The sequence below is a fragment of the Choristoneura fumiferana genome, chromosome 4 (assembly GCF_025370935.1).
Source record: "Choristoneura fumiferana chromosome 4, NRCan_CFum_1, whole genome shotgun sequence".
NCBI lineage: Eukaryota > Metazoa > Arthropoda > Insecta > Lepidoptera > Tortricidae > Choristoneura > Choristoneura fumiferana.
In genome coordinates, this window is record NC_133475.1 from 8679545 (window position 1) to 8706326 (window position 26782).

Genomic DNA, 26782 nt, shown 5'->3' on the forward strand with positions numbered 1-26782 from the left:
TTTAGCATTAGAAAGAAGGTAAGCATTGTTGATATTTTTTATTGAAAAATACTTTTGAAAAATTAGTTGCTACTAATATAGGTATAGGTAACAATTATATTATTATAGCAAGGACATAGATAACATTATTTAAATTATTTTGATTTCATAACTAAAACTTACCATTTTTTATTGTTTTTCAATATTATAAAGACTTAAACTGGACATTTTATTATTATGTTATTACTATTAAAAGAATATTATGAAGTTGATCTACACACACACACACAACTCTACTGTCAAAGCAATAAGAGTGTATAAATCTTTTTGAGCCCCATAACTGCTCATCCACTTTTGCTGATGACCGTCCACTAACATAACAACACATGATTTTCACCAGACTGATGCTGTTGCTGGATGCTTTGTAATATGTTATGTTTGTTAATGTTTGTCTTTTCTCCTGTCCTATTTAATACTAAAAGTGTGGACAGCTCTATCCAGTGGGAATTTTGGAACATTAGCACCTCTAAAATTCAAGAAAAATATCTTTTTTTATATAAGAGGGGGCAAACAAGCATGTGGGTCACCTGACGAATTTCAAGTCTACATAATTTTTAGGGTTCCATAGCCAAAATGGAAAAAACAGAACCCTTATAGTTTCGCCATGTCGGTCTGTCTGTCTCTGTCTGTCTGTCTGTCTGTCCGTCTGCGGCTTTGCTCAGGGACTATCAATGCTAGAAAGCTGTAATTTTGTACGAATTATATGTAAACTATGCAGACAAAATGGTACAATAAAAAATTCAAGAACAATTTTTTTTAGAGTACCTCCCATATCCAATCTTGTAGTGTGGGATTGGATGGGATTGGATAGGTCTTTGAAAACCATTACGGGGTTGCTAAAACGATTTTTCGATTCAGTGATTTGTTTGCAAAATATTCAACTAAAGTGCAATTTTTCATTCAATCGAGCATCCCCTCCCTCTGAAATCTAAACGGGTGGGTGGAAAAATAAAAAACTTTAAGTAGATTGAAAAAATTTCCAAAATAGTAAAATTGATAAGTCTCGTCTAGGTCTAAAGAAAAAATATTGAAACCTGAGCTAATTCCTTGAGAATTGAGTGCATGATCCCTCATTTTGGTCCACTTAGGCCACTCCGAAATATCTGATGGCGACTGTACCATCAGCCAAATATGTGGTCTACCACCCTAAAGTTGATAATCGTTTGCAATCAATAAGGCCAATAGACGTGTCTGTCAACTTGAAAGTTCGACTTTAGCGACATTGCTTTTGATAGGAACTTGTTTAAAAATTGATAGACCACTTATTTGGCTGGTGGTACAACAGTAGTACGAGTAATACAGTAACCGGCTGGCCGGATTGGACAATCTGCATAAACAGTGCTTACATTACTTTTATGAACTGAATATTATGGAGACGGGTTTTATGTCATGCTATAGCCAAAATATGCATAATTTTGCTATGGAGTCTGCACTGAATTGTACTTTAGATCTTGTAGACCTGAAATAATTTCTTTAAACAGAGAATCCGCTTTTTGGACATCATTTATATTTTGAACATGAAACTACTGTAAGACTCAATCATATTAAATATATTGACCCGGATAAGTCACGTCTTAAATCGAGTTTAGCTCGACATGTGCTCGGCGTGTTGCAGCAGCCGCTGAGTCGCGTTGCTCCGAAGACGAAGGGCTACGGATTAGCCCGAAACATGTCGAGCTAAACCCGATTTAAGACGTGAGTTATCCGGGTCAATATATTTAATATCATTTATATTGTTGTTCACCGTGCTGAAGGCATGGACGGACTGATTATGAGTCTTGACGTACACACCCATTCACACGCATGCACGCACGCATAATTATAGTTGCGGTATTTATAACCGTGGGTTTTGGTAGAGGGCAGGGGTGAAAGTTGCCAATGGTTTAAACAATATATTGAATTGAATATGTAGTTTGTGTGGTGTATATTAGTGTGACTTACGAGTATGTTGATTAGATGGGGCTTTGTATGTCAATGTATGTACACATGTTGCACACACACTATTTAACACTTATGGTCGTGTAGTAGCAAGCTAATTGGTGTTAGTTCATGTGTGAGCAGTGCTATGATGTGAGATTGTATAACTGCGCCTTGTGTCTGCGCTCTTAAAAAGATGTGGTCCTGATCTGATCCATTTCTACGCCCCTTTAGGGTCTGTGCCACCTGCCCTAATTACGACACTGTGTCTCTCTCTCTCCCTCTCTCTCTCTCTCTCTCTCTCTCTCTCTCTCTCTCTCTCTCTCTCTCTCTCTCTCTCTCTCTCTCTCTCTCTCTCTCTCGCGCAGAGCAAGCACTGCTGCTTCACGGCAGGATTTACGAGCAACATGCTGGTAGCAATCCGGGCGGCCCTTGAATGAATGAATGAATGAATGATAATTTCTTCGCTGAATATGGTTACAACAGGTGGAAAATAATATAACAGTACTTAGTATCTAGCATATCCTACCGGAATCCGGCGTGCGAATTTAACATTTATGTACACAATGAATTATTTACAGCACACGCCCAAGCACACTTGCACAAGGTCCACATGCAAACATCATCATGATTAAATTTGTTCGACTGTACCACTATTATATAGTATACATTGCCTCAAACCTTTCCTAACCTCTTTCCAACAGATGGACAACGAGCAGCCCCACCAGGAGCTGGTGAAGTGCGTGGTGGTGGGCGACACGGCGGTGGGCAAGACGCGGCTGATCTGCGCAAGAGCATGCAACAAGCACGTGTCGCTTGCGCAGCTTATGACCACGCACGTGCCCACCGTCTGGGCTATAGACCAGTACAGGATCTATAAAGACGTGAGTGGCTTGGGTAGACTTTCTAGCATTCATGTGTTTTGATAGAAGACAGCTGGGTTGGGCAGCATATGGGAAACTCCGTTGAGTCTTTACATCGCCAATTCCACAGTCTGAAGACGAAAGTCTTCAATCAGCGCGTTTTACCCTTCATGACATACTGTACCGAGACGTGGACACTCACGGTTGGGCTGGTCCACAGATTTAAATCCCTCAGCGAGCAATGGAAAGGGCTATGCTCGGAGTATCTCTGAAGGATTGAATTTGGAACGAGGAGATCCAACAGAGAACTAGAGTCATCGAAGTAGCTCATCGATAAGCAAACTGAAGTGGCAGTGGGCCGGCCATCAGCCGAAGAACCAATAACCGCTAGGGTAAACGAGTTCCTGAGTGGAGTCCGCGGATTGGCAAGCGTGGCGTGGGACGCCCTCAGACTAGGTGGAGCGATGATCTTCGCAAGGTGGCTGCCCAGAACTGGATGAGAGTGGCCGAGGATCGTGCTCAGTGGCGTGCTATTGGAGAGGCCTATGTCCAGCAGTGGACTAAAATAGGCTGATATGATGATGATAAAGAAAATCGGGTTTTTAGAATTTTTAATTTTATATATTTTACAGGTACTGGAAAGATCCTGGGAAGTCGTTGACGGCGTGAACGTGTCTCTAAGGCTATGGGACACATTCGGAGACCATGAGAAAGATAGAAGATTTGCTTATGGAAGGTGAGCTTCTATTGTTTCTTAAATTAGCACGCAATGTATCATATTGCGAAATCACTTGTATTTTTTCTACACTTTTCCACGCTTACTTTGTTTTGTTTTCAGGTCAGACGTAGTCCTGCTATGTTTCTCCGTAACAAATCCCATATCTTTGAGAAACTGCGGAGCTATGTGGTACCCAGAAATCAGGTACGTCGCTTGTTAAGTGAGTTTTGATGGCCTACTCCCCGCACCATGGACATCTGGGAAAAAAATCCCAGTAGTTCGTAGTACTAACAAGAGATTGCGAACAAGTGGGATTTCCTTCCCACGCGGCCACGGTGCGAACGGGTGGGAAAACAAATTCCCATTAGTCGTAAAGCTCGTGGTAATTTTCAAATCTAATTTCACACATTAATTTTTAAAAACTTACGAGTAGCCAGCCCGGATTTGAACCCACGATCTGCATGAGAGGCCATAGGTCAAACCAAACCACTTGACCACCATGTACATCATCATACGAGTACATAGATCTGTTTCCAAACTTAACCTGTTTGGCGTGCTGTCAGTGGCAGAGATTCATGTATATCTTTGCATTATATGGATGATAATTCCTTACTTTAATGCTCAATTCATCAACAGATACATACGTACAATAACTTGGTTAGAACCAGAAACCTTATAACTTATAACTATAACTACATCAAAATGTTCCGCACAAAAAAAGAGTTCCTTTTCTATCAAACTCTAAATTATCCCAAGAGAAGCTGTGCCTACTGTAATGTACAATTGGTTTTTCAGACGGTTTTGTCCGAACACGCCGATTCTGCTGGTAGGGTGCAAGAACGATTTGCGCTACATGTACAGAGATGAAACTTATTTGAGCTACTGCAAGGACCGCAGCCCGTTTATAAGGTAAGTTAGTTTTACATCAGCAGTATCTAGTTTATATTTTGTTATATGTGATAAACGCTGCGATAAACGCGATGCGTTTGACGCAGATCAATTTGCATCAGATAATCTAATTACCAAATATTGTCTTACGCGGTGAGCGAAGCGGCAAGCGCATATATTAATGAGGGCTATCGTTTTTTGTCTCACTAGATGGCGCACTGTTGCGTGAGGTTTTTAAGTATGACTTTCAAAGTCTGTTATTACGGGCGTGAAAACAAAGTTTAGATTAAAATCATATTGAATACACCTTAAAACCGTACCATAAAAATATCGAGCATGCCATAGTGTTGCAAAGTCCCCGTTTTGTTCGGAAAAATGGGAGGACAAAGGTTTCCGAAAGACAAAACTGTCTCAAAACACAGACATTCATTGCCCCGGAACGCATATTTGCCATTACTAGATGAAAACCCGGCTTCGCTCGGGTAAAATGTAGACTCATAATAATATTTTGAAAAAAATGTTTGCCAGTAAAGACTACGTATCGGTATTTCACCAGTACATATTTCTCCTAAATCTTATTTGCTCAAATAACTATGATGTCTCTGTCTCATAATCAAAGAAATACGTACGATTCGTCTGTACGATCGATCTGATGAAAATCGACACAATGGAGAACGAAATGCAAACCTGTGACACCTGTGACACGTCATGACGTGACACTAACGCCACTTTAATGAGATGACATTGACATGTTTACTTCGCAACACCATTATATACTTAGTAATTTATTCAAGTTTATATTGAAAATACTCGATAATCCGAATTTTCCACCTACAAGTTGTCGACTCGGATTGACTAATTTTTTTACGCTCTCAATTTGATGTGCATTTCGTTCGAGTCTACCGTAGACCGGTACGAAATTATTAATATAGACTAGATGAAAACCCGGCTTCGCTCGGGTAAAATGTAGACTCATAATAATATGTTTGAAAAAAATTTTTGCCAGTAAAGACTGTCGTACTTATCGAAAAATCTGACGTATATTCCCAGCCTTAATTATTATCACAAACACTTTAACGGCTAACCTACGTATCGGTATTTCACCAGTAGATATTTCTCCTAAATCTTATTTGCCCAAATAACTACGTCGTCAGTCCCAAAGTTCTGTCACAAATGAAAATAATGATAAAAACAAAAGTACCAATCAGTTTTTAATAAATTATATACCAATTTAAAGTACATTTAATAAAAAAATAAATTTAAGTACTTAAAATTATTCAAAATGACTTCCTTTGTTTTTAATACAGGCCCTTAATCGGCGCAGCCAGTCGTCTATCGCAGCACGCACCATTTTCATGTCTATTTCAGCGACTGCTTTTCTTAAAGATGACTTCAGGCTCTCCAAATTTTTATGGGGTTTAGCACAGACCTTCCCCTCTAAGACCTGCCAAATTTTAAAGTCCAGAGGATTAAGGTTCGGACTGGAGGAAGGCCAATCTTCGTGTCTTATAAAGTCGATTTTTTAACGGCCTAACCAGGCTTGAGTGGTCTTGGCTTTGTGTGCTGGCGCAGAATCCTGCTGGAACACAAAATGATGACCTGAAAATAGCGTGTTGGGCAGATCTTTGACATGCTTATCCAAAACCGTCTCTTGGTACACTTTCGCACTGATTTTGACCCCCTTTTTCGCAAAAATGAACCTCAGTTCAATTATGTTTATTGTACTTCTCTTCAATATCGAAAATCTTTTCGTCTGTAAAGAGGATATCACGGTGTCGATTTTTCGCGTACCGCTTTAACAACTTCCGGGATCTTTTAAACCTTATTGTTTTTAGACGGGCATTAAGTAAGTGCCCACTCTATTTTTTGTATGCTCGCAGACTAAGATCTTCGTTTAAAACCTTTTTGACGGTTTTTCTACTGACACCCATCTGCAAAGCCATCAACTTCTGTTTTCGGACAGGATTTCTTGCTATGCGTGCCTTGATCGCTTTGATCACTGCTGGTGTTTGTACGGAGCGAGGCCGGCCAATTCTTTTCTTGTCCTCAACACTGGAGACTTCATTGTACCTGTCAATCGTACGGTACACAAACCTAAGCGTTATATTTACATTTTTGAGCAACTTGAAAATGGTACTTGGCGAGTGCCCACAGCGGTGCAATGCTAAAACAGCTATTCGGTTTTCTTTCAACGTCCACTCCATCGTGAGAAATTGCAGCGAATGACTGTTTATTGTTTTAAAATAATTGACAAACATTCAAAAATGGAATTCAATCAAATTTTCTTAAAATCATGTTTTAAATTTAAAAATAATGTGCCAGTGACAGAACTTTGGGACCGACTACGTATGTCTGTCTCATAATCAAAGAAATTAGACCTAAAGGGCCCCATATAAGGTACGATCCGTCTGTACGATCGATCTGATGAAAATCGACAAATCGTACCGTGTGTGGGGCCCTTAAAAGGTCACAATGGAGAACGAAATGCAAACCTGTGACACGTGATGACGTGACACTCACGCCACTTTGATGTGATGACTTTGACATGTTTACTTCGCAACGCCATTATATATACTCAGTAATTTATTCCATTTTTTATTGAAAATACTCGCTAAATCCGAATTTTCTACCTACAAGTTGTCGACTCGGAACAAACGTCAACAACTGAAGATAGTTATAGTTGAAGGTAGTTGGTGATAGTTTTGAGTTTTGATAAGATCCATTCAAGTTTTCCGGCAAGACGTTTCGTTTTACACAGTCACATGAGTCACAGTTCTTTGTAATGGATACTTTTTTGGCGTGACGCACGCGATGTATTGAAGGCGAGCCGTATCTAAGAGCTAGCTAGTATGAAACGGAACGTTTATTAACTACCCAAGATGGCGACTGCGGTTTGTTTGTCAGTGCCATTAGAATTTAACGAAATTCTCCATAATCCGAATTTTGCGGATATATGTTGTCGACTCGGATCGACTAATTTTTTACGCTCTTCAATTTGATGTGCATTTCGTTCGAGTCTACCGTACCCCTGGACGAAATTATTAATATAGAAATATAGAATTAATTTCAGATATTGCAAAATATTCACAAAATTATTCTAATTATAAATAAACCCGTGTAGCTTACCCAAAAACTATGAGATTTGACATTTCGGAGACCTCACGCTACACTAGCGCCTCTAGTGGAGAATTCATACGCGATAGCCCTCATTAGGTAGGTACATTATCTGGTGCAAATTGATGTGCCTCAAACGCATTGCGTTTAACGCAGCGTTTATCGCATTAAACAACAGAGTGCTTTAAGGTCTTACATAGAAATCAGTAAGTAGTCATCACCATTACCTGTTCTTCGGCGAATTTCTGTACTCTAGATTCTATCGCGCAAAGAAACTCCGAGTTTAGCTCTACAAACAATTCTATGCACTACTACATACAACAGGTCATCTTCTTAAGTTTTTTTACCTAGGTATACCTGTTTTTTTTTTAATATATGCTTTCAACATTAGCACCCATCGATTGACAACGGGGTTGTATTAAAGGGGTGTACTGAAAATCAGCGCTGTGCCAGTCAGGGCTGCCTATGGAACCCTAACTCACAGCGTACGCTGAGTACATCCCCTTTGCCACAGCAAATGTTAGAGTTTATGTCTAGTTTTTATATTAATTAGTAATGTAATAAGTCTTCTTTATAATAAGTATGTGTTGTGGCAATAAATGATATTTTATCTTATCTTTAATTCACAGGACACCAAGAAAAAGTGACCTAGTAATGCCCGATCAAGGGCGGGCGTTAGCTGCCGAATTCGGCATATACTACTACGAGACCTCCGTATTCACCTATTACGGTATAAACGAAGTGTTCGAGAACGCGATCCGAGCGGCCCTGATAGCCCGGCGGCAGCAGCGGTTCTGGATGACCAACCTTAAACGGGTGCAACGACCTTTTCTACAGGTAAGGTATTATTTTTAAAGTAATACCAACTAGAAGAGACAAATTATGTCATGAGACAGAACTCTGAGCGAGACACTAATAATTACGTATTAGACAAAGATGAAGTATCTCGTCTCGTTGGCTTTGCTTTAGTACGAAAATTCTATCGATTTTGTCGAAGACTCGTCACTATGTCTAACTATACCTTACCTATGAACAAATTGCTCATCCGCGACCTTTATGATCGCTACGTTTATATAAGAAATGTGTGTTCATGCAGTTCCCACACCACACTCTAAGAACACACACAAATCACACAAACCCAACGATGTAGATCATTAAAGATTCAGCGGTAATGTAGATCACGGGAATTTTGTATAATCCCGAACTGCTGTATCTAATGATTTACGCGTGCGAAGCCTTGGGTACACACTAGTTTCATATAGTATGGATTCCTGAAACTGTCATTGTTACAGGCACCATTCAGACCACCCAGACCTCTGGAGCCCGACGTGGTACCCGTCAACAGCAGTTATTTGGAGAATACTGCCACGTTACTGCGGCAACAGGTAAGGCCAACAATGTGATTGGAGTCTTAATAGAGCTTGTGTGGAATTAATATTCATTCTGGCCTTTAATGCAGTTGAGACCTTTTTGTTATTTGGCCACGATTTTCAGACCCCAAGAGGCCTAACATTGCTAGACCATATTTTTCCTTTTTCCTCGTACAAAACTGAGTTTGGTAACCAGTTGTCTACTAAGAACTTAGTGTTAACTCAGTTTTAAAGATATATTTTTTATTCTTTGAGAAAACCGACGGCAGTGTTATTTTTAACCGAATTCAAAAAAAAGAGAAGTTTATCAATTCGGTTGTATTTTTTCATCTGCATTGCTTACTTACCCGGTTTTTAAATAAGAATATTTTCCTCACAGTAAAAACTCATATTTTTTTTGGATGTAATCATTAGTTTTCCGAAAAAAAAAACCAAAGCCGCTTGTCCAATTTTTAATGTACCTCTGTTTTCTGTACTGTATACTATATTCTGGTGTATTATAAAGAGTCATTGCATTCTATTGTTCTAGTATTTCTCCGACATGGTGATAATCTGTGGCGCGAAAGGCTTTCCAGTCCACCGATTCATGATGGCGGCAGCTTGCGAAGCGTTCAACCGGCTACTGGCTAGTGACTGCGCACGCGGCGCTGAGTTGGCTCGAAGCTCCAGTGAGAGCAGCATGGTGAGGACTAGGGAACGAATTATATTCGACATAAAAAAACTTGAAATATGAAAAAAGGCAAAGATAGGAAAAAAAGAGAAAAAAACCATTTATTCATGATAGCGACAACTATATAAGTGACACGACGAACGACGAATATGCATGAAATGAAACCAGACAAAATATCATCATCATCATCATATCAGCCGTAGAACGTCCACTGTTGGACATAGGCCTCCCCCATAGACCTCCAGTTGCTTCGGTTCGAAGCGGCCTATCCAAAGTGAATCTGAAGCTTTCACTATCTAGGTCATCCCTCCATCTCGTTGGTGGACGGCCTATTCTGCGTTTGCTGATCCGCGGTCAAAATATGCAAAGGAATAATTAAGTATTTATGATTTTTTTATTCTAGTATTTATTTATGGGATACTGTTCAAAAGCTCAGTAACTAAAATTGCGCCTTCGATCACTCAAAATATTTTTGTGCCATCAGCCAAATATGTGGTCTACCACCCTAAAGTCACTTTTGCATTTCATAAAACAATAATGCCAATAGACATGTCTGTCAACTTGAAAGTTCGACTTTAGCGACATATTCATTTGATAGGAACTGGTAGACCACTTGTTTGGCTGATGGTGCGTGAAAAAAGACCGTTCTACATCCACTGAGGCAACTAAGCGCAGTGGTTCATTATTCGAGAGATGGTAGAAGATTCTGTTACAGTTTCCAAGTTATCTAGCAGAAGTACAAAACGTCTGGCACCCACGCTATGTAAGCAAATATAGTGAACATTTTAGCAAATAGTCGGCGGAATCTAAGATTGGTGGACGGTAAACAATAAAAAAACAAATAGACTGGATAGGGGCTTTAATGTTTGTGTTTTCATCAACATTTCCAGGTAAGCAGTATGGGTGAAGCGACGACAGGTGACTTTAACGAGGACACAGAGTATCTCATCCGACAGGACCAGGCGAAGCAAATGAGGTAACAACTGCTCTCATTAAAACGCATTAAACCAACTTAGATCAGTTGAAAAGCCGCCGACATTGTCATTTTAAAACTTAAAACCACCAAAAATAAACTCGCTTTCACGTAAAAAACCGCAGCGAAATCGGCCCATATGTTTGAGAGCTACAATGCTACTAACATTGGAGTCAAACTTAGAACACGCCTCTTTTTGTCGTGGGGTTAAAAATAACTTGCTTATTTATTACAGTCTTTCAATTAACTAGCTTTTAATGATCCAACCGGATTGAACAGAAATTTGATATTGATTTTTGTTTTAGAGTGTGGGATCAAATAAAGAGGCGGTCCTCGTGCCAGATCCTACCACTGAGCGACAGCTGTAAAAAACCACCAGATCTGTATAGAGAGGTCAACCACCCGGCTATCAACTCGATAAGGGTTGTTAAGGTAAGACTAGGTCCTTTACTTGTATAATATAGTGATGTCTACAAGAAGAAATCTGCCAAGAAAAAGTCTATTGAAAGGTGATTTCATAGATGTAACCTTTAAAAGCAAAAAAAACAGAATTTAATCTAACTTATGACTGGTCTAAAAACTCAAAATAAGTGACTTAAAAAGAACTATGTTTGTAAAAGTTTGTTAGGAAAAATGTATTTCGTATATTGTACGCCAAAAGTTTGAGTATTTAATTTATTTAATCAGGCGTTACTTTGCGAAGGTCCATATCAATAAACTAAAACAATTACTTTGCTCACCCTTTGCTTTTTACTTAGGTCGCGGGTGAGCAAAGTAATTGTTTTAGTTCGTTTGAAGTATTTGTTCCAGCCTGGTTATTAATAACGTACATGCTTCGAAACTAAATTTCTCCTCATCACAGATATCAACATTCTTCTACCAAATATATTCCTATTTGGTAACTCATTAATATTTACATTTGTCTATAGTGCGACAAAATTCAACACGCGACTTCGCAAACTCAAACGATAGTGACTATGAGCAAGCTTATATCGCAGGCCGTGATGCAAGAAGTTATCAATTTCATCTACACAGGAACTTTGGACAGCGCAGCTTTTAAACAACAGGTACCTTTGTGAACACCTTTTTTCTGTTTCAAAGTATTTTTGTCGCTTAAGCTTCAATTTCTATATATTTATAACAGTAAACTAATTTTTTGTCCAAACTTTCAGCTCAGCGACACGATTTGCTTAAGCCCTTTCTATCTCTATTATTGTTATTAAAAATAAATTATAATTATAAAATTAATAACACAATAATTATATCGTTAACACTGTGTTCTGCAGTCCGCTGCAATTGGATTATTACTGGTAAATTTTTATTTTAATAAATAACGCATAATTCATATTAATTTCCATTTAAACATTTTGTGTAATCATTTTTACAAATGTTCATATTACAATTATTTACTTGTACCTACCTTACTTCTGCTTACTTAAGTTAATAAGTCTCTTAGCTAATTTTATTTATTTTAATAATGTTTGCCTTTTCACACGTAAATAGAAAAATAAAACAGTTATTTAATATCAGTCCATTATATCTATTTACTAGTCTCTATGAGCAGTAGATATCGCTAGTATTTTGAAATGGGTGAAGTATGATATTATTTTTTACGTTTTCAACCCCATCGTTTACGTTTTCAATGGCTCTGCTAATTTGAAAAAATACAAAGAACACAATCTGCAAAAATGTTCGTATAATTATCGAACCTGGTCACAAAATTTCAAGAGAATCGGTTGAGAGAATGCGATCTATTGAAAAGACCAGCCAGACATCCGTCGGGCGTCCATTGGACATACCTACGAAAGCATTTTTACCCAAGCCGTAGTAGTTGTCGATTCGCACTCGCTTAATCAATGAGGGCTATCATTTTTTGTCTCACTAGATGGCGCACTGTTGCGTGAGGTTTTTAAGTATGGCTTTCAAAGTCTGTTATTACGGGCGTGAAAACAAAGTTTAGATTAAAATCATATTTAATACACCTTAAAACCGTACCATAAAAATATCGAGCATGCCACAGTGTTGCATAGTCCCCGTTTTGTTCGGAAAATAGGGAGGACAAAGGTTTCCGAAAGACAAAACTGTCTCAAAACACAGACATTAATTGCCCCGAAACGCATATTTGCCATAATTAATTTCAGGTATTGCAAAATATTCACAAAATTATTGTATTTATAAATAAACCCGCCTTGCTCACCCAAAAACTATGAGATTTGACATTTCGGAGACCTCACGCTACACTAGCGCCTCTAGCGGCGAATTCATACGCGATAGCTCTCATTACATTACCATACCGTGAGTGTCAAGCTACAGTTTATAGCAGCCAAATATAGTAAGTGGATTTATCTAAATTCGCTGGATCGAAATCTAGATTATTATGAGGGTCGGTAACTGGTTGCCAATTAGGAAAAAGATTTCTCGGTGAATAATTAGGCTTAGGAAAGAAATTAACTATTCTTTTTACATAAAGTAAATTTAATTCACAGCTGCTTATATTAATCGGTCAAGGCCTATATATGTATGAAAAGAATGTTTATTCTAGAGCTTGGATGCATTAAAAATATTTATCTGTTTATGTACATTACATAATGTTTATTCGTGATCTAGTCTAGTACTAACCCATTGTTTGTTTAGTTTGGGACTAGGTCAATTGGTATCAATTTTCCCGTGATATTTAATATTTGCTTATACTTATGTATGAGTTATCTTTGGGATATGAAACCTGTTTGATAACTTCAATTTTTTTTATTCATATTAGGAAACCAGGTAACTCGCAGTGAAAAAAATCTTATTTAAATCCATTTTTATGCCCTTTAAAAACACGTGCACGTTTTAATTTGTTTATACTTATTTATTTGGTTTTCAGCAACTTTTGATAGCTAAATATGTGTTTTACTTGTTCATTCCGCCAGACAATTTTGCGTTGTGTAATTTCATATTTAGAATTCTGTATTATTTAACTTCCTAGCTTTAGCGATTTTGCCGTTCCATTTTGTAAGAGCCCTGCCTCACCGGGACGCCATGGCGACATCGCCGGCGACGCAAGCACTCTACTCTTCACTCAGTTCGACGACGTCGTTAACAAAGGACTTAGAGGAAATTGCGCTTAATTTATTATGTCCGGTTGGCGACTCAGTGGGTGAGGTGTAGCATTATGTGTGAACATTTGAATGGCGACGTTGCCAGGCTTCCAGAGTATCCAGCCGCCACGTGGGAGCCGTAAATCGTGGCTACGTTTCCAAATTGGCGACAAAGCGTCGCCATGAGTGACAACCGATACATTTATATAATGAATTGTTTGGATACGTAGCCGGTGACGTCACCATGGGTGTCTCAGTGAGCCAGGGCTCTTGAAACATTTTAATAATGCACATTTTCTCAACTAGTTAAGGTAAGCTAAGTATCGAAGCTATTTCACCATACGAGGAATCGAATATCTATTTATTATTTTCGGGGACGTTCTGAAAAAAAGACGGGTCAGGAGTACTTACTCTAAACCGACGTGCATGCATGAAAAGATTGATGAATGTAGAGGAAGCGAGAGTTGTATGCCAGAATCGTAGTAAGTGGAAGAATGTAGTCTCTGCCTACCCCGTTGGGAAAGAGGCGTGATTTTATGTATATATGTATGTATGTATGTATGTATGTGTATTTATTATTTTGCCGCTCAAGAAATGTATAATAGATTAGATCCTGTGTGAATGAAAGAGATTCATACATTGGTATTTTGATCGGTGACTGTTCGTTCATACATAGGTACGGCTTTCTAGCTGTTTCAAGCATTTTAATCGTCTAATGGGGTAGTTGCCTTCATAAAAAAATCTATTTAATACTTTCACACCTAACCGCCAGTTAACACTAATCAATGGATGGTGAAACATCCCCTAAAAACACTATTTTTGCTACTCGCCTGCGGTGTGGTAAGTAGCTAGTGCCTCTAGTTTGGAAAATGTATCCAGTTTATGAAAGCGTCAACTGTACCGAACAATGGAACATCACTACAAGTTACGTACATCCCTAGAGCGTGGGGTGGCCGTTTTGACGTTTCGTTTCGGCGCGAAAAGCGAGAGAATGCAAGAATATAAATGAATCAGATATTTCAGTAGCTACGAATAAAAAAATAATAATACAAGGTTGTAGGGTAAATGAGTCTTTATTGCCCTCGTAATAATGCCTTTACTAATGGTGTTTCTTTGTATAGGAGATACGCCAAGCAGCCGAACTGCTCGGTTTCCATGAGCTAACCAAGCTCAGCCAGTTCATCTTGGACCAGCATTTGCTGTTCGATAAAGTCTTCATGCAGCAGTTTCACACGGTAAGTTATATAAGCTGTTGCCCGCGACTTCGTCTGCGATTTGTTTATCGCTAATCTGCGGTAACATTGCGATTTTCCAAAATAAAAAGAATCGAGACAAGTTTCAGCAACTTTGACTGAACGCCATTACTTAGTACACTATATTTTTACGAATTGATTTGAAAGTTGGTATACTCGTACATTAAGTACCTATGTAAGTTTAGGATGTGTATAACTTATTGATGGAATGCGTTATTGATGGATTCCTTACGCATTTAAGCCTGGAAAAATACGATTGGTTTTTTGGAATCTTTTTTTTTTGTATTTTTCATTTCAATTCCAAATTTTTTGTTACTTTTACGGTCATCCCGTAAAACTCATATCTAAAATACAAACTGAAATATAGATGCATAGAGAAACCAGAAAAATAAGACCAGCAAAAAAAAGTACTGCTTAAAAATTTGACAAAAAAAACAATAAGTTCCGTAATAAATAAAGAAAAATGATGTAAGTTGAATGACAATGAGTCGACAAACACTAGAGTCGGTGAGAAAGCTTGTATAAAAATAGCTATTTATGCAACTGTATAGTAATAGGGGTCCTTAAAACACGAGTGTGATTTCATGAAACGAGGCGTAGCCGAGTTTCATAAAGGGTCACATGAGTGTTTTAAGGCCTAATTACATACAGTTGCATACAATATTTTATCTTCTCTCACACATTGAGATTGAATCTGCTAAATAAAAGATCAAAGTTAGAAAAGTAAGAAATAGTTTATTGTAGGTATTTTCATATACTTCCACGTCCCGAAACTGCACATTGTAGAGTTGCTGTCTCCGACAGGCACCCATGATACCGGAAATAAGTGCAATCTGGAACAAATTAAGTTAAAAATTATGAATATAAATGAAAACCCAAGAACAACAAACTCTAAAAGACTTTCACTTTTATATAACTATAAAATCTTATATTTATACGTACATACCTTCGTTAAAAGATGTGCGCGTCCAGGACCTTCATTCATAAATTTGTTCAATTGTTTAGGTGAAAACGTCTTGTCTTTTTTCCCTTTAAATCCTTGCGATTTCCTTTTCAAAAACGCTATTAGTTTTGAATATTTTGATATATCGACTTCGTTATATATGCTTGATGTACTGTTTAGCATTGTATATTTAGACCACAATGAGGAACACTTAAACTTGTCAGACAATTCCTGAAAATAGGCTAATAGCACGTTTTCCGAAAACGAAGTAGCCTTTTTTTGCATTTTCCATGCCATAAAATCTTGATAGCATTTATCGTATAATTTTCTGGACTTTGCTGGTAATCAAATTATGAGTCATTTCCTTCGCCGCATCTAAAATATCGGGCGGAGTCAAATGTTCTTCGCATTCACTGATATCAGACATTTTTAAGTAAGAACAAAATTTTCCCACGAAAATTCGTACAAGACACTTATGGAATGGAATGGCGCTAAAACCCAGTACATTACCGCGCATGTGCGGCACAGACAAGTGAAAATTGGAATCAAAACTTTTCGATATAAACTTTTTGAATTTACCCTGTATCGTAATGGTAAAAAAAAATGTATTATAACATTATTTCGTTAGAAGAAAAGTGTAATAATATGTTTTTTTATAATATTTCGGTATTGTGTTTAAAAAGTATGTCAATATAAACTCGTTTTGAATTTTATAATTCGAATTTTACGATATGAGAGTAGATAAAAGTTATTTTTTGTACATTTACAGCCTCTTCCGCAGCGGCTTCGCGAAATGTACGTAGAACGGAGTCTGTTCGCTGACGTGACGTTTGACCTGGACGATGGCATACATCTGGCCCACAGGGCCATATTGATGGCCCGCTGTGACCCCATGAAGGCCATGTTCCAGGGCCATTTCCGAGAAAGCACCTCCAGAATGGTAAGTAATAGCGGAGCAGTAAGGTTGAGTTTCCACTAGAGATGTGAGAGGATTTGTTGCGAGGAATGTGTTTTCATGAAAAAAAAAAGCATTTTGTGCATATTATGTGTTAAAGAAAAAAAAACACCTCATAAAAGTCATAATTAAGATTGTTTTTTTTTTGGAATCTTTTTGTATTTTTTATTTCAATTCCAAATTTTTACTTTTACGGTCATCCCGTAAAACCTAAATTGAAAATACAAACTGAAATATAGATGCACAGAAAAAACAGAAAAATAAGACCATCACTGGGAATCGAACCCAGGTCCTCGGTAATCCGTACCACGTGCTATACCGCTACACTACTGATGGTCAACCCAAGTTATAATTGTGACATTTGTATCTGTGTGCATAGCGAAGTACTACCTTAAACGATAGGTAACAGTTTACTAAAGTACTTCACTATAAACATTTTATCCATTGCACCTACCTACACAGATAACTTTTAATTCTAATCGAGAACTTGTATACCTATTTTCATACTTCTAAGTCCAGAAATGAGAAAAATCCATATAAACTTCACCCCCCTATTTCACCCCCTTAGGGAATGAATTTCTAAAAATCCTTTCTTAGTGCTCACTTACATCATAAGAAGAACCCCTATACCAAATTTCAAGTTTCTAGGCCCAGCGGTTTGGGCTGTGCGTTGATCTATAAGTCAGTCAGTCAGTCAGTCAGTTAGTTTCTTTTTTTATATCTATGGATTTAGGTTATCTATGGCCATATTTTCGAGCAGTGTCGTAAACAGAAAGTTACCAAATCGCTTCTAATGTTAATTTGTAAATATTACTTATATACATGGGCTAATTTCTTAAATAAATCCTAATTGATCCTTCAGTTAGATAATTGAAAAATATTGGACTATTTGACCCTGAACCTGAAGGGTAACTTTGACCCAAGGGTCAAAGAGATCTCAATAGATTAACTCTGACCTGGTTTTATTATAGCTTTGAGAATATGGCTCTTTGCCATGTGGTTGGTGTTAATTATCGATCACGTTTTATGTTTTCATTGGACCCTGCTTTATGTGGTTGTCATATGGGCCGAAGTAACCCTCCAATGGGTCAAAGTACCCCGACCTTACGGTATTGTGTTCATCTTCTAGATATCGTTTCCTGGCGTGAAAATGTACGCGTTCCACATCCTACTGTGCTATATATACTCGGACAAGATCCCCGTGGTGGAGCCGACGAGATGTCTGGAGCTGTTGGAGCTGGCTAACCGGCTGTGCATGAACCGGCTCGTCAACCTCGTCGAAGCCAGGGTCATCGATCAGTTGCAGCATCAGGACAGGTCTGTGGAATTTTAAACAACAAATAAGTTTTTGTTAAAAAAATAATTTTTAATGCAAGGTTTTTTTGCTGACTTTTTTGTTGACGGTCCTTGCATTGTCGCCCTAACTACATTTGCGTACCACAAATCGATAATATTAACCGTTGAAGAATTGCATCCTGTAGAGGTGATCCTGGCTGGACTGCCAGAATTTCACTATCAATAATGGTATTACCAATAAAGGTGTATGAGTATTGGGAGGGTGCGAAGTACTAGGTGGGGGTGATGAAATCTATCGCAGCGCTCATGGTGGCCAAAAGTAGAAATAGTTCTGGCTCTGTCATCTGTCATACTCATATGAATCTGTCATTAACAAAGCAATTTGTATAGACTTTAACTACCTTATTTTAGTAATAGATGTTTGTGTTATGATGCGAGCTTGAATTATTTAACACTGTCCCTGTTTTGTTCTTAATTCCTCTACATCTCGGACATGTCCAGCAACAATTTTCCTTATGAAACGGTTTGTGGTTGAAATTTTATATTGAGTGATACTCACAAAACCGGTCTTCAAAATGATACTCATTTTGATCTGAAAACGATATTTAATTTATTACTAGCGATATAAGAACAATTATATAATTTTACTTTTATTCAAAGAAGTATATCGTTTTACAGTAAAAGTACAACTAACATGAAGTAAACAAACCCTGACATAACGAAAATAAAACACAATTTTTGAATAAATTTTACTTACATCTTTTAATTTTAATGACCAAAAATGAATTCACAACCTTTTGTCCACCCAAATCACGGTATCACAGTAATTTTGTATTTTAAATTAATAAGTTATAGGTTTGATTTTTGTCACAATGTCGCGATGAAATTTCAAAACGTCAGAGCATCAGAGCCATAAAAGTTGCGGACGCTAGGTGGCGCTGATGTCGTGCACAGAGCCAGTAAGTATTTGACGCACTGCATTAATAATGTCTTTTTTTTTCACAGATTATGTGGCGAAGACGACGAAGTAGTCGAGATAGTTCTCGCATTGTTGGAGCCTGTAAAGGTAATATTATATGTAACTGAATATTCATTCAGGATTCTAGCTTTAGCCAGCACAAAGTCACAGGAGATTGAAAATAGCCTGAGGCTTCGAGACAAATATGGTATGGCCATGTCTTTGTTTTGCTCGACTTGGCGGGAGTACTGCCCCCTAATTATCTGGACAACTGCAGCCTCAGCTGATAGCACCTGGCAAAAATTGACGAAAACGCATTCTTCTTGGCAATGATGGTCTTACCGAAACCGCTGGTAGTTTAAAAAATGACGTGTAAAAGTGCCCATTGCGGCCTATTTACCTACTGAATAAATGATTTGAATTTGAATAGGACGTAAGCTATTTTTCATATTTCTACGCGGGCGGAGTCGCGGGCAACAGCTAGTATACAATAAAAACGGTTTTTGTTATGCCCGTATTTTTTATTTTGCTATTAATATGCGTTAAATTTTAGTACATTTCAAAAGTCTGTAAAAACTGAAAATACTCGTACGGCATGGCAGAGGTATATAGACAGGAAGTACTCTCTGTTCAAAATCCAGAAACTTTATTGTACAAAATAAGTGAACAAACAAAATTGACAAACATTACATAACATAAAGACATATTTATGCTTATGAGAAAACATTAAAGACAAAATGGAAAATGTGGTTTCAGTTAAATACTTATCCTAAAATTTCGATAAAGTCCTGAACAAAACTCTCTAAGGGTGCTACCTCTGTTTCAGAGTACCTTTCAGAGTTTAGTTTTTAGTTTTTTAGAGACTTTTGTTCAGGACTGAAATCTATAACATATTAAAATCTCATGATATTGAACTGAAACCACATTTTTCATACTTCAGGTTCGGGGTTCTTTTTTCAAAACTAATCAATGGCAGGGGCAGGCATTTGCACTCCTGCCCCCTGTACCACAAAAGTTACAAGTGCTACAATTCGACAAAATTGTCAAGTTTCCCATAGTAAAATGTTATAATTTTGTCGAATTGTAGCACTTGTAACTTTTTGTGGTTCAGGGGGCAGGTCTTGGGTCAGTCCATCTAATGGATCGGAATTTATGACGTGTGCCTCGAATGCACACACTTGTGGCTTATAATAGACATTATGATCATAGTACCAGATTATTTGCCGCTCTATTATTATTATTATTATACGAAATTTAACCCTTTAGTGGGTAACGGCAAGATATTTGCCGTCATACGACTCAGATATTTTATTTTATTCTCAATGAACGTGTTGTTAGTTAATATAACTTTTGGTTCGCATAAGAGAACATACTCGTACAGTCAAGGGCAAAGATATCGAGACGGCCAAAGTTGCAAAAAAATATGTATACACGCCTTAATGTTAAGTGCATAGAGTCGCGTATACATATTTTTGCAACTTTGGCCGTCTCGATATCTTTGCCCTTGACTGTACCAATTTACGAAAAAAAGAATAGCAGATAAACGTTATTCCAACCCATGTTAAATGATGATTCTTAGGCCTGAACTTAGATTTTTAACTATTCCTTACAATTGAACAAAAATGTTTGTAAATAAAATTTTGTTTGCTGGATTTATCCGATAGTCACAATTCTCTACTTTCAGAGACAAGATTGGCGATATAAAGTTTAAAGAAAAAAAATCTGTTTCTTGTTTTTTTAAAAAAAATTAAGACGGCAATATATTTGCCACTATCCGTTAAGTGTCTGGTGTTTATTAAAGGAAAGGGTGGGTTAGGCTACAATTGTTATTGATTTATATATGGGCAGCTACGGGACCCTGACTATAAGCATGGCCCGATATGCTCTTGCCCGGTTATTTATTTGAAAGAATTCAGTTTTAAGTTAAATAAAGGTTTTAATTATTTCTTATCATCTATTGGTTTTTAATTTATTTATTTTAGATACGTCGTGCCACCCGTAGTTCCCCCGGCAAACTGACATGACGGTCTTGTCACTTAATGCCCTTGGCTGATAGCGGCAAACATATTGCCGTCTCATAATTCGGAAACCCTCAATATCATAATGCAATAATATATACATTTCTCTTTCTCAAAAATCATAAAAAAAATCATTCATGCTGTGCGTATCGTTAAAGTTCTCGATTCATTGCTTTAAAAAAATAATGGTCAAAGGGTTAAAAATATTATTTATAAATTCGCCGAAGTGGTGATGGCGACTGTGTACATACTACTCATGTTTCCTACACATAATACTATAACTATATTGTTTATACATAGGTAGGTAGGTATCTAATATTATTTGTGTGTCTTTGCACGAAACTATCACACTATACTTATATACTACTAATTTACAACTATACCTAATACAAAAAATACGTAAGTATGAGTACGCGAACGTAAAAGGTGATCATCTCGCGAAGCGAGCGCAAGACGAACGAGTTAAAATCGAAACGTACGTCACCGACGGCAGCGCAGCCTTGACTAAAGAAAACTTAATCCTCCTTAAATTTTCATTGTGTGCATGCGTGCGCGCACACATTTAAGCCGCGCGATGTACTTTTGTGCGTAGTGAACCTACTTGTTCTCTTTTACTATGTTATGATTCTCAGTACTCAGAACTCCTTCAGTACTCATTCATTAGTACTCTCAATTTTGAAGATAGGAAACTTTACTATTTATTTAATTATCCTTTATTATTTATTTCCTTTCACCTCTCTTTCCCAGTTGCACAACGCACACAACTTAGCGGACTGGTGCGTGTGGCGTCTGTGCGGTGCGTATGACCGCGTGTGCCGCGCACGCGCACTACGGCACATCGGGCCTGCGTCCAGAGACTATTTGTGTGAGAACCGGTGGCCACCCGTATGGTAAGTTTTTGTTTTCCAGTATCGCACTTCAGAATGGGTGGAAACATCTTTTTTCTAGTTACAGTACCCGGCCATAAAGGTTACACTTCGGTCTTTGGGAAGAGACTCGGCTAATTTCGGCTTCGTAGAGCGTTGTCACACACTACTTATCTTTTCTAGTAGGTGCAACAGCTCTCTATAGATATCCGAAGTTTACATGTCATTAATTTGACGTAAACTAATTAAGTCCTTCTGCTCCCTTATACCTTTCCGAGCGATTCAGCTACTTGGCTGCTGGCAGTCAGTATCGGTTACGATCGAGTACCAATCTCCGATTAGCCTGTCCTTCTACCTCTTCCAAAGATACTCTAAATCTTTTACAGTGCAAGCTGCTAGGCTGTGGAATCGGTTACCGACCTCCATCAGGCAATCTCCCACTGTAGGATCTTTCAGGGAGGGCTTGAGAAGGATGTGGCTTACACCTTCTCCTTAAACATTTGAGGACATTTCCTTTGTTTTATATTCGCATATATAATATGTATTATAGTTATATACATATATAACTATAGTAGTTTATTGATTTATTTATATTGTAGTTTATGTATTATATTGTTTAAAAGACTGTATAGTAGCTTCCACATTTTTTTTAACTCTTAAACTCACTCTTTGTCGGACCCTAACTGATTACTTCTCTCATCTACTCAAAGGTTGACTGGTAGAGATCCCTTATAGGGATAAGTCCGCATTTGTATAAGTATCTCAAAGTTTGTCAATTGTGTTATGTTTCTTTTCTTTTGTACAAAAAATAGACATACATAAGTCCATAAAGGTGCAGTATTTATTTGATATAAAACATCACTTAATAAATACGAGGAGTGATCAGTCAATTGTCTTTTTCCGAAGACCGATGTGCAATCTTTATCGCCAGGTAGCTTTTGTAGGTTCTATAAGAGGAGCGTGAATGGGAACGTTAGAAGAGGAAGGCCTAGCCTAGACGAACGTACCACGATCAAATCGAGGAAATCCTAAAGAAAGGTCGGGTCAGGAGTAATCTAAACCGACGTGCATGCATGAAAAGATTGATGAAGCGAGAGTTGTACGCCAGGATCGTAGCAAGTGGAAGGACGTAGTCTTCCTACCCCGTTGGGAAAGAGGCGTGATTTTATATATGTATGTACGTAGTAGGTACATGTCGTCCCCGTAGAGCGAAAAGTCACCAAGTCCCAAAACCTCGAAATTGACTGTTTAATTCAATCGAATTTGTATTTTTTTTCTGCAAATTTCAGTCTTATTGTCATATCAATAGAAGTCATAGATTCAATTTTAAAAAGTTAGTAAAATCATTACTTTGTTCTTGCACATAAATTGAAGTGTGAATTAATTAAGTTTACTTAATGAATTTATACTGAATAAAAAAATGTAGCCAAAGTGGTTAGTTCAAGTCATTTTAGTTATCTTTTGCCATATCCAGTTATGTCTATCACCGAGCACTATTTTATTCCCAAAGTTCACTAAAACAACTTAGTTACCTAACTATTGCAAAATTTGTTACAAAATATGAAAGCAAAAATTAACTAAGTATTTTTGTTGAGTATAATATCATGCGAATAGTCACTAACTCTAGTCGAAAAATACGTGTCACTGGCAAGAACTAAAAAGTCACAGACCGAACGTGTTAAATGTTTCAGGTATGTGAAAGAATACGACTACTATCAGAAGTGCGTGTCGGAGCAGTTGAAGGCGCAGAAAGACATTAGACTGACGGGTTCAGTGCAAGCCAGCCAACACACTGGCTGCTTATGTTTTACTGGTACGTCGAATGCTCGTAATATTATTTTAACTAGCTTTTATTTAACTGGCAATATACCTATGGTCACCTTAGTTCTACTGCAGATATCATCATTTCTAATTCTATCCCGCAGAGAAACCCCGAGCATAGCCCTCTGAGTGACTTTGAGTTTTCTCATGAGGCCCATCGTTAGCGCCCACGTCTCAGATCCGTATGTCATCACTGGCAACACACACTGGTCAAAGACTTAACTTAAACTAAGACAAAGACTTAGACTAAGGTTACCGACATAGCCCGAAGAATTGCGAAACTAAAGTGGCAGTGGGCGGGGCACATTGCTCGCAGGACTGATGTCCGATGGGGTCAGAAGGTTCTCGAATGGCGTCCGCGGACCGGGAGACGAGCTGTCGTAGGCCTCCAACAAGATGGAGCGACGACTTGGTTATGATCGCGGTGGATGCGGAAAGCACAAGACCGGTCTGAGTGGAGAGCCTTGGGGGAGGCCTATGTCCAGCAGTGGACATCTTTCGGCTGACATGATGATGATGATGTACCTATGGTCCTATGGGCAAGGAAACTGAATCACGTACCAGGGTGGAACATTTGTGCTACTGATGTCATGTTGACATATCATACATCTGCCGAAGAAATCATAGTGAAATTGGTTATGAAAAGGTCCGACCCTGGTACCATCAGCAAAATAAGTGGCCTATCAATTTTTGAACAAGTTTCTATCAAATAAATATAAAAATAATAATAAATATCATGGGACACTTGACACCAATTGACCTAGTCCCAAACTAAGCAAAGCTTGTACTATGGATACTAGGCAACGGATAAACATACTTACATAGATAAATACATACAAATATGTTGCTAAAGTCGCACTTTCAAGTTGACAGACACGTCTATTGGCATTATTGTTTTAGGACATGCAAACGATTATCAACTTTAGGGTGGTAGACCACATATTTGCTGACGGTACGCGATTAAGTTACCATGACTATGTATGTATGTGCGGTCAAATCTTGCAAGTTGAATTTGGCCCACTTCCAGTGGTCGGATTGACTTGAAATTGACATACTTACCTAGGTAATCTAGTGACAATACAATAACCCGGTAGTGACATCCTAGCTGTCCTACCAGGATCGTCTCCGCAGATCGGAATTCCTCAACGGTTAATGGCATTGACTTGAAATTTGGTACTGAAATGTAATAACTATGATACAGCTATTTTTTACAAGAGAGTGCTCCTTATGCAGATTTCAATTTAAGGGTGGCAAAGTTTTGCGTGTCATAAGTCAATCGGTACGAAATTCCACAACCAAATAGCCTGGACAGTACAAGAATAGACATATATTTCAAGTACAGTCAGCAAAAAAGCTTGTATTAAAATGTTTTTTTTTTAACAAAAACTTATCTCCCATAGGTAAAGTGCGTCGTGAGAGCGACGGGCGACTCCGGACGCGACGAGCGCCCTATGCCGTAGCGAGGCGCCTCCGCCGCCGCACCCGCCGCTCTGACCCAAGCCGTGCTGGAGGTGAGACAAGCATCATCATCATCATCATACCCCGCGGGATTTTAGGTGCGGGTGCGGGAATGATTTCAGAAAGAGTAAAGATAAACAGATAGGTTAATCTGGAAAAACATTATTTACTCTCTTTTTCTCTTTTTCTTTGTACCTACTGTTTCGGTAAATTTAAAATCTTCGGTCCACGGTTCGATCGGTTCGGTTTGATTCGGAGTATTGTATCGATGTATCCGTTTTGTTACGAATATTATTAAGAAAAATTCGTAACAACTACCTCCCAAATTCGAGAATCAAACCGTCATTAACTAAAATTTGTCACCGCTCAAAAATGACACTGTAAATTTTAATGCACAGTTTAGTTTTACGTGCTGACATAATTTCGTTTAGTGAAGAGTTTTTTCTCAAGCTCAGGGTACAACGGTAAATAGAAATGCCCATTTGGTACAATTTTCGCATTTATAATAATAATGGGATTATTAATTAAGTTTGTTTCTCTACAGAGACCTCCGCTACGCTGTCGTGTTGCCGATTTCAATGTGCTTCGTGGCAACCATAGTGACTGTTATCGTACTTTTCCAACTCGACGCCTAATTTTAATAAACATGACACGCGTTAGTTCTAATTGTACTAAATCACTATAGCGACACTGACTGCGATTATTATGTCACCATTTAGGTTAACACTGCACGGGAATTAAGGTTAAATAGGTGTGTGCACGCGAGGACTTTTCCATATTTTCTAAAAAAAATTGACTAATGTACCTCTATACATCTTTTCCAGCGTAAACTTTGATATTACGCAGTTTACTGACATGAAATGTATATTTTATGAAAATTTTATTTTTTGTCAGATTATTTCAAAGGTATTTTTTAAAATGTCAGATAGTTAAAACAAATGATTTATTTATTGAATCAGGCGTTACTTTGCGGAGGTCCATGTGAATGAACTAAAACAATAACTTTGAGGAAAAATATAGGTGGTTACTTAAGGAGTGACAAATTAAAACGTTTGTTAGTCTAACATCTGGTAGCATGCATGCATGAACACGCCTATCTTTCATAAACGTAGCTATCATAATAACTTTACTCACCCATAAAGTTATTGTTTTATTTCATTTAAATGATTTTGAAGTAAAGAAGAATTTGATTTTTTTTTAAATGCGTGTAAAGTTTACGCTGACAATATCGCGAGTTTTAGTTTTCGTATTACAATGTACTCCTCATTCAATCTGACACAATGTCAACAAACAGATTTCGTGTTATTTAATGTTAATCTAATTAGTATAAAAATATAATTATTCACTAGATGTTTAATTTGTACTCCTTTTGATAGATACTCATAATCACTCTTTATTGGTAATATGATTACTTAAAACCTACATATTATATATATATATATATATATATATATATATAATATATGATATAATAGATATGTAGGTTTTAAGTGACTTTCTATTAGTGTCTATATTTTTGTGGTTAAATTTAAACTTACATTATTGTTGATAATTTGTCAGATTTTAATGACGAGTTGTTACA

The 26782-nt window shown here is 37.7% G+C and overlaps 1 protein-coding gene across 1 annotated transcript; it reads left to right on the forward strand.

The window, feature by feature from the left end:
- Positions 1 to 26577, forward strand: LOC141427415 (rho-related BTB domain-containing protein 1-like). The gene is made up of 20 exons (XM_074086804.1): positions 1 to 18; positions 2661 to 2840; positions 3452 to 3555; positions 3658 to 3741; positions 4333 to 4446; positions 8169 to 8376; positions 8832 to 8924; positions 9439 to 9591; positions 10470 to 10555; positions 10858 to 10984; positions 11482 to 11619; positions 11839 to 11862; positions 14754 to 14867; positions 16598 to 16768; positions 17913 to 18100; positions 19085 to 19145; positions 21803 to 21945; positions 23613 to 23734; positions 25143 to 25253; positions 25745 to 26577. Exons 2-20 carry the CDS (start codon positions 2661 to 2663, stop codon positions 25798 to 25800), a joined length of 2277 nt encoding a protein of 758 aa, XP_073942905.1. The 5' UTR covers positions 1 to 18; the 3' UTR covers positions 25801 to 26577.
- The last annotated feature ends 205 nt before the right edge of the window (positions 26578 to 26782 follow it).

What these genes read in the sequence shown, in the direction of transcription:
- LOC141427415 (XM_074086804.1), top strand. Translation starts at nt 2,661, where the DNA reads ATGGACAACGAGCAGCCCCACCAGGAGCTGGTGAAGTGCGTGGTGGTG. An exon ending in TCATGCAGCAGTTTCACACG is followed by an intron (nt 14,868 to 16,597) that starts GTAAGTTATATA and finishes GTACATTTACAG; the next exon opens with CCTCTTCCGCAGCGGCTTCG. An exon ending in CAGTTGCAGCATCAGGACAG is followed by an intron (nt 18,101 to 19,084) that starts GTCTGTGGAATT and finishes TTTTTTTCACAG; the next exon opens with ATTATGTGGCGAAGACGACG.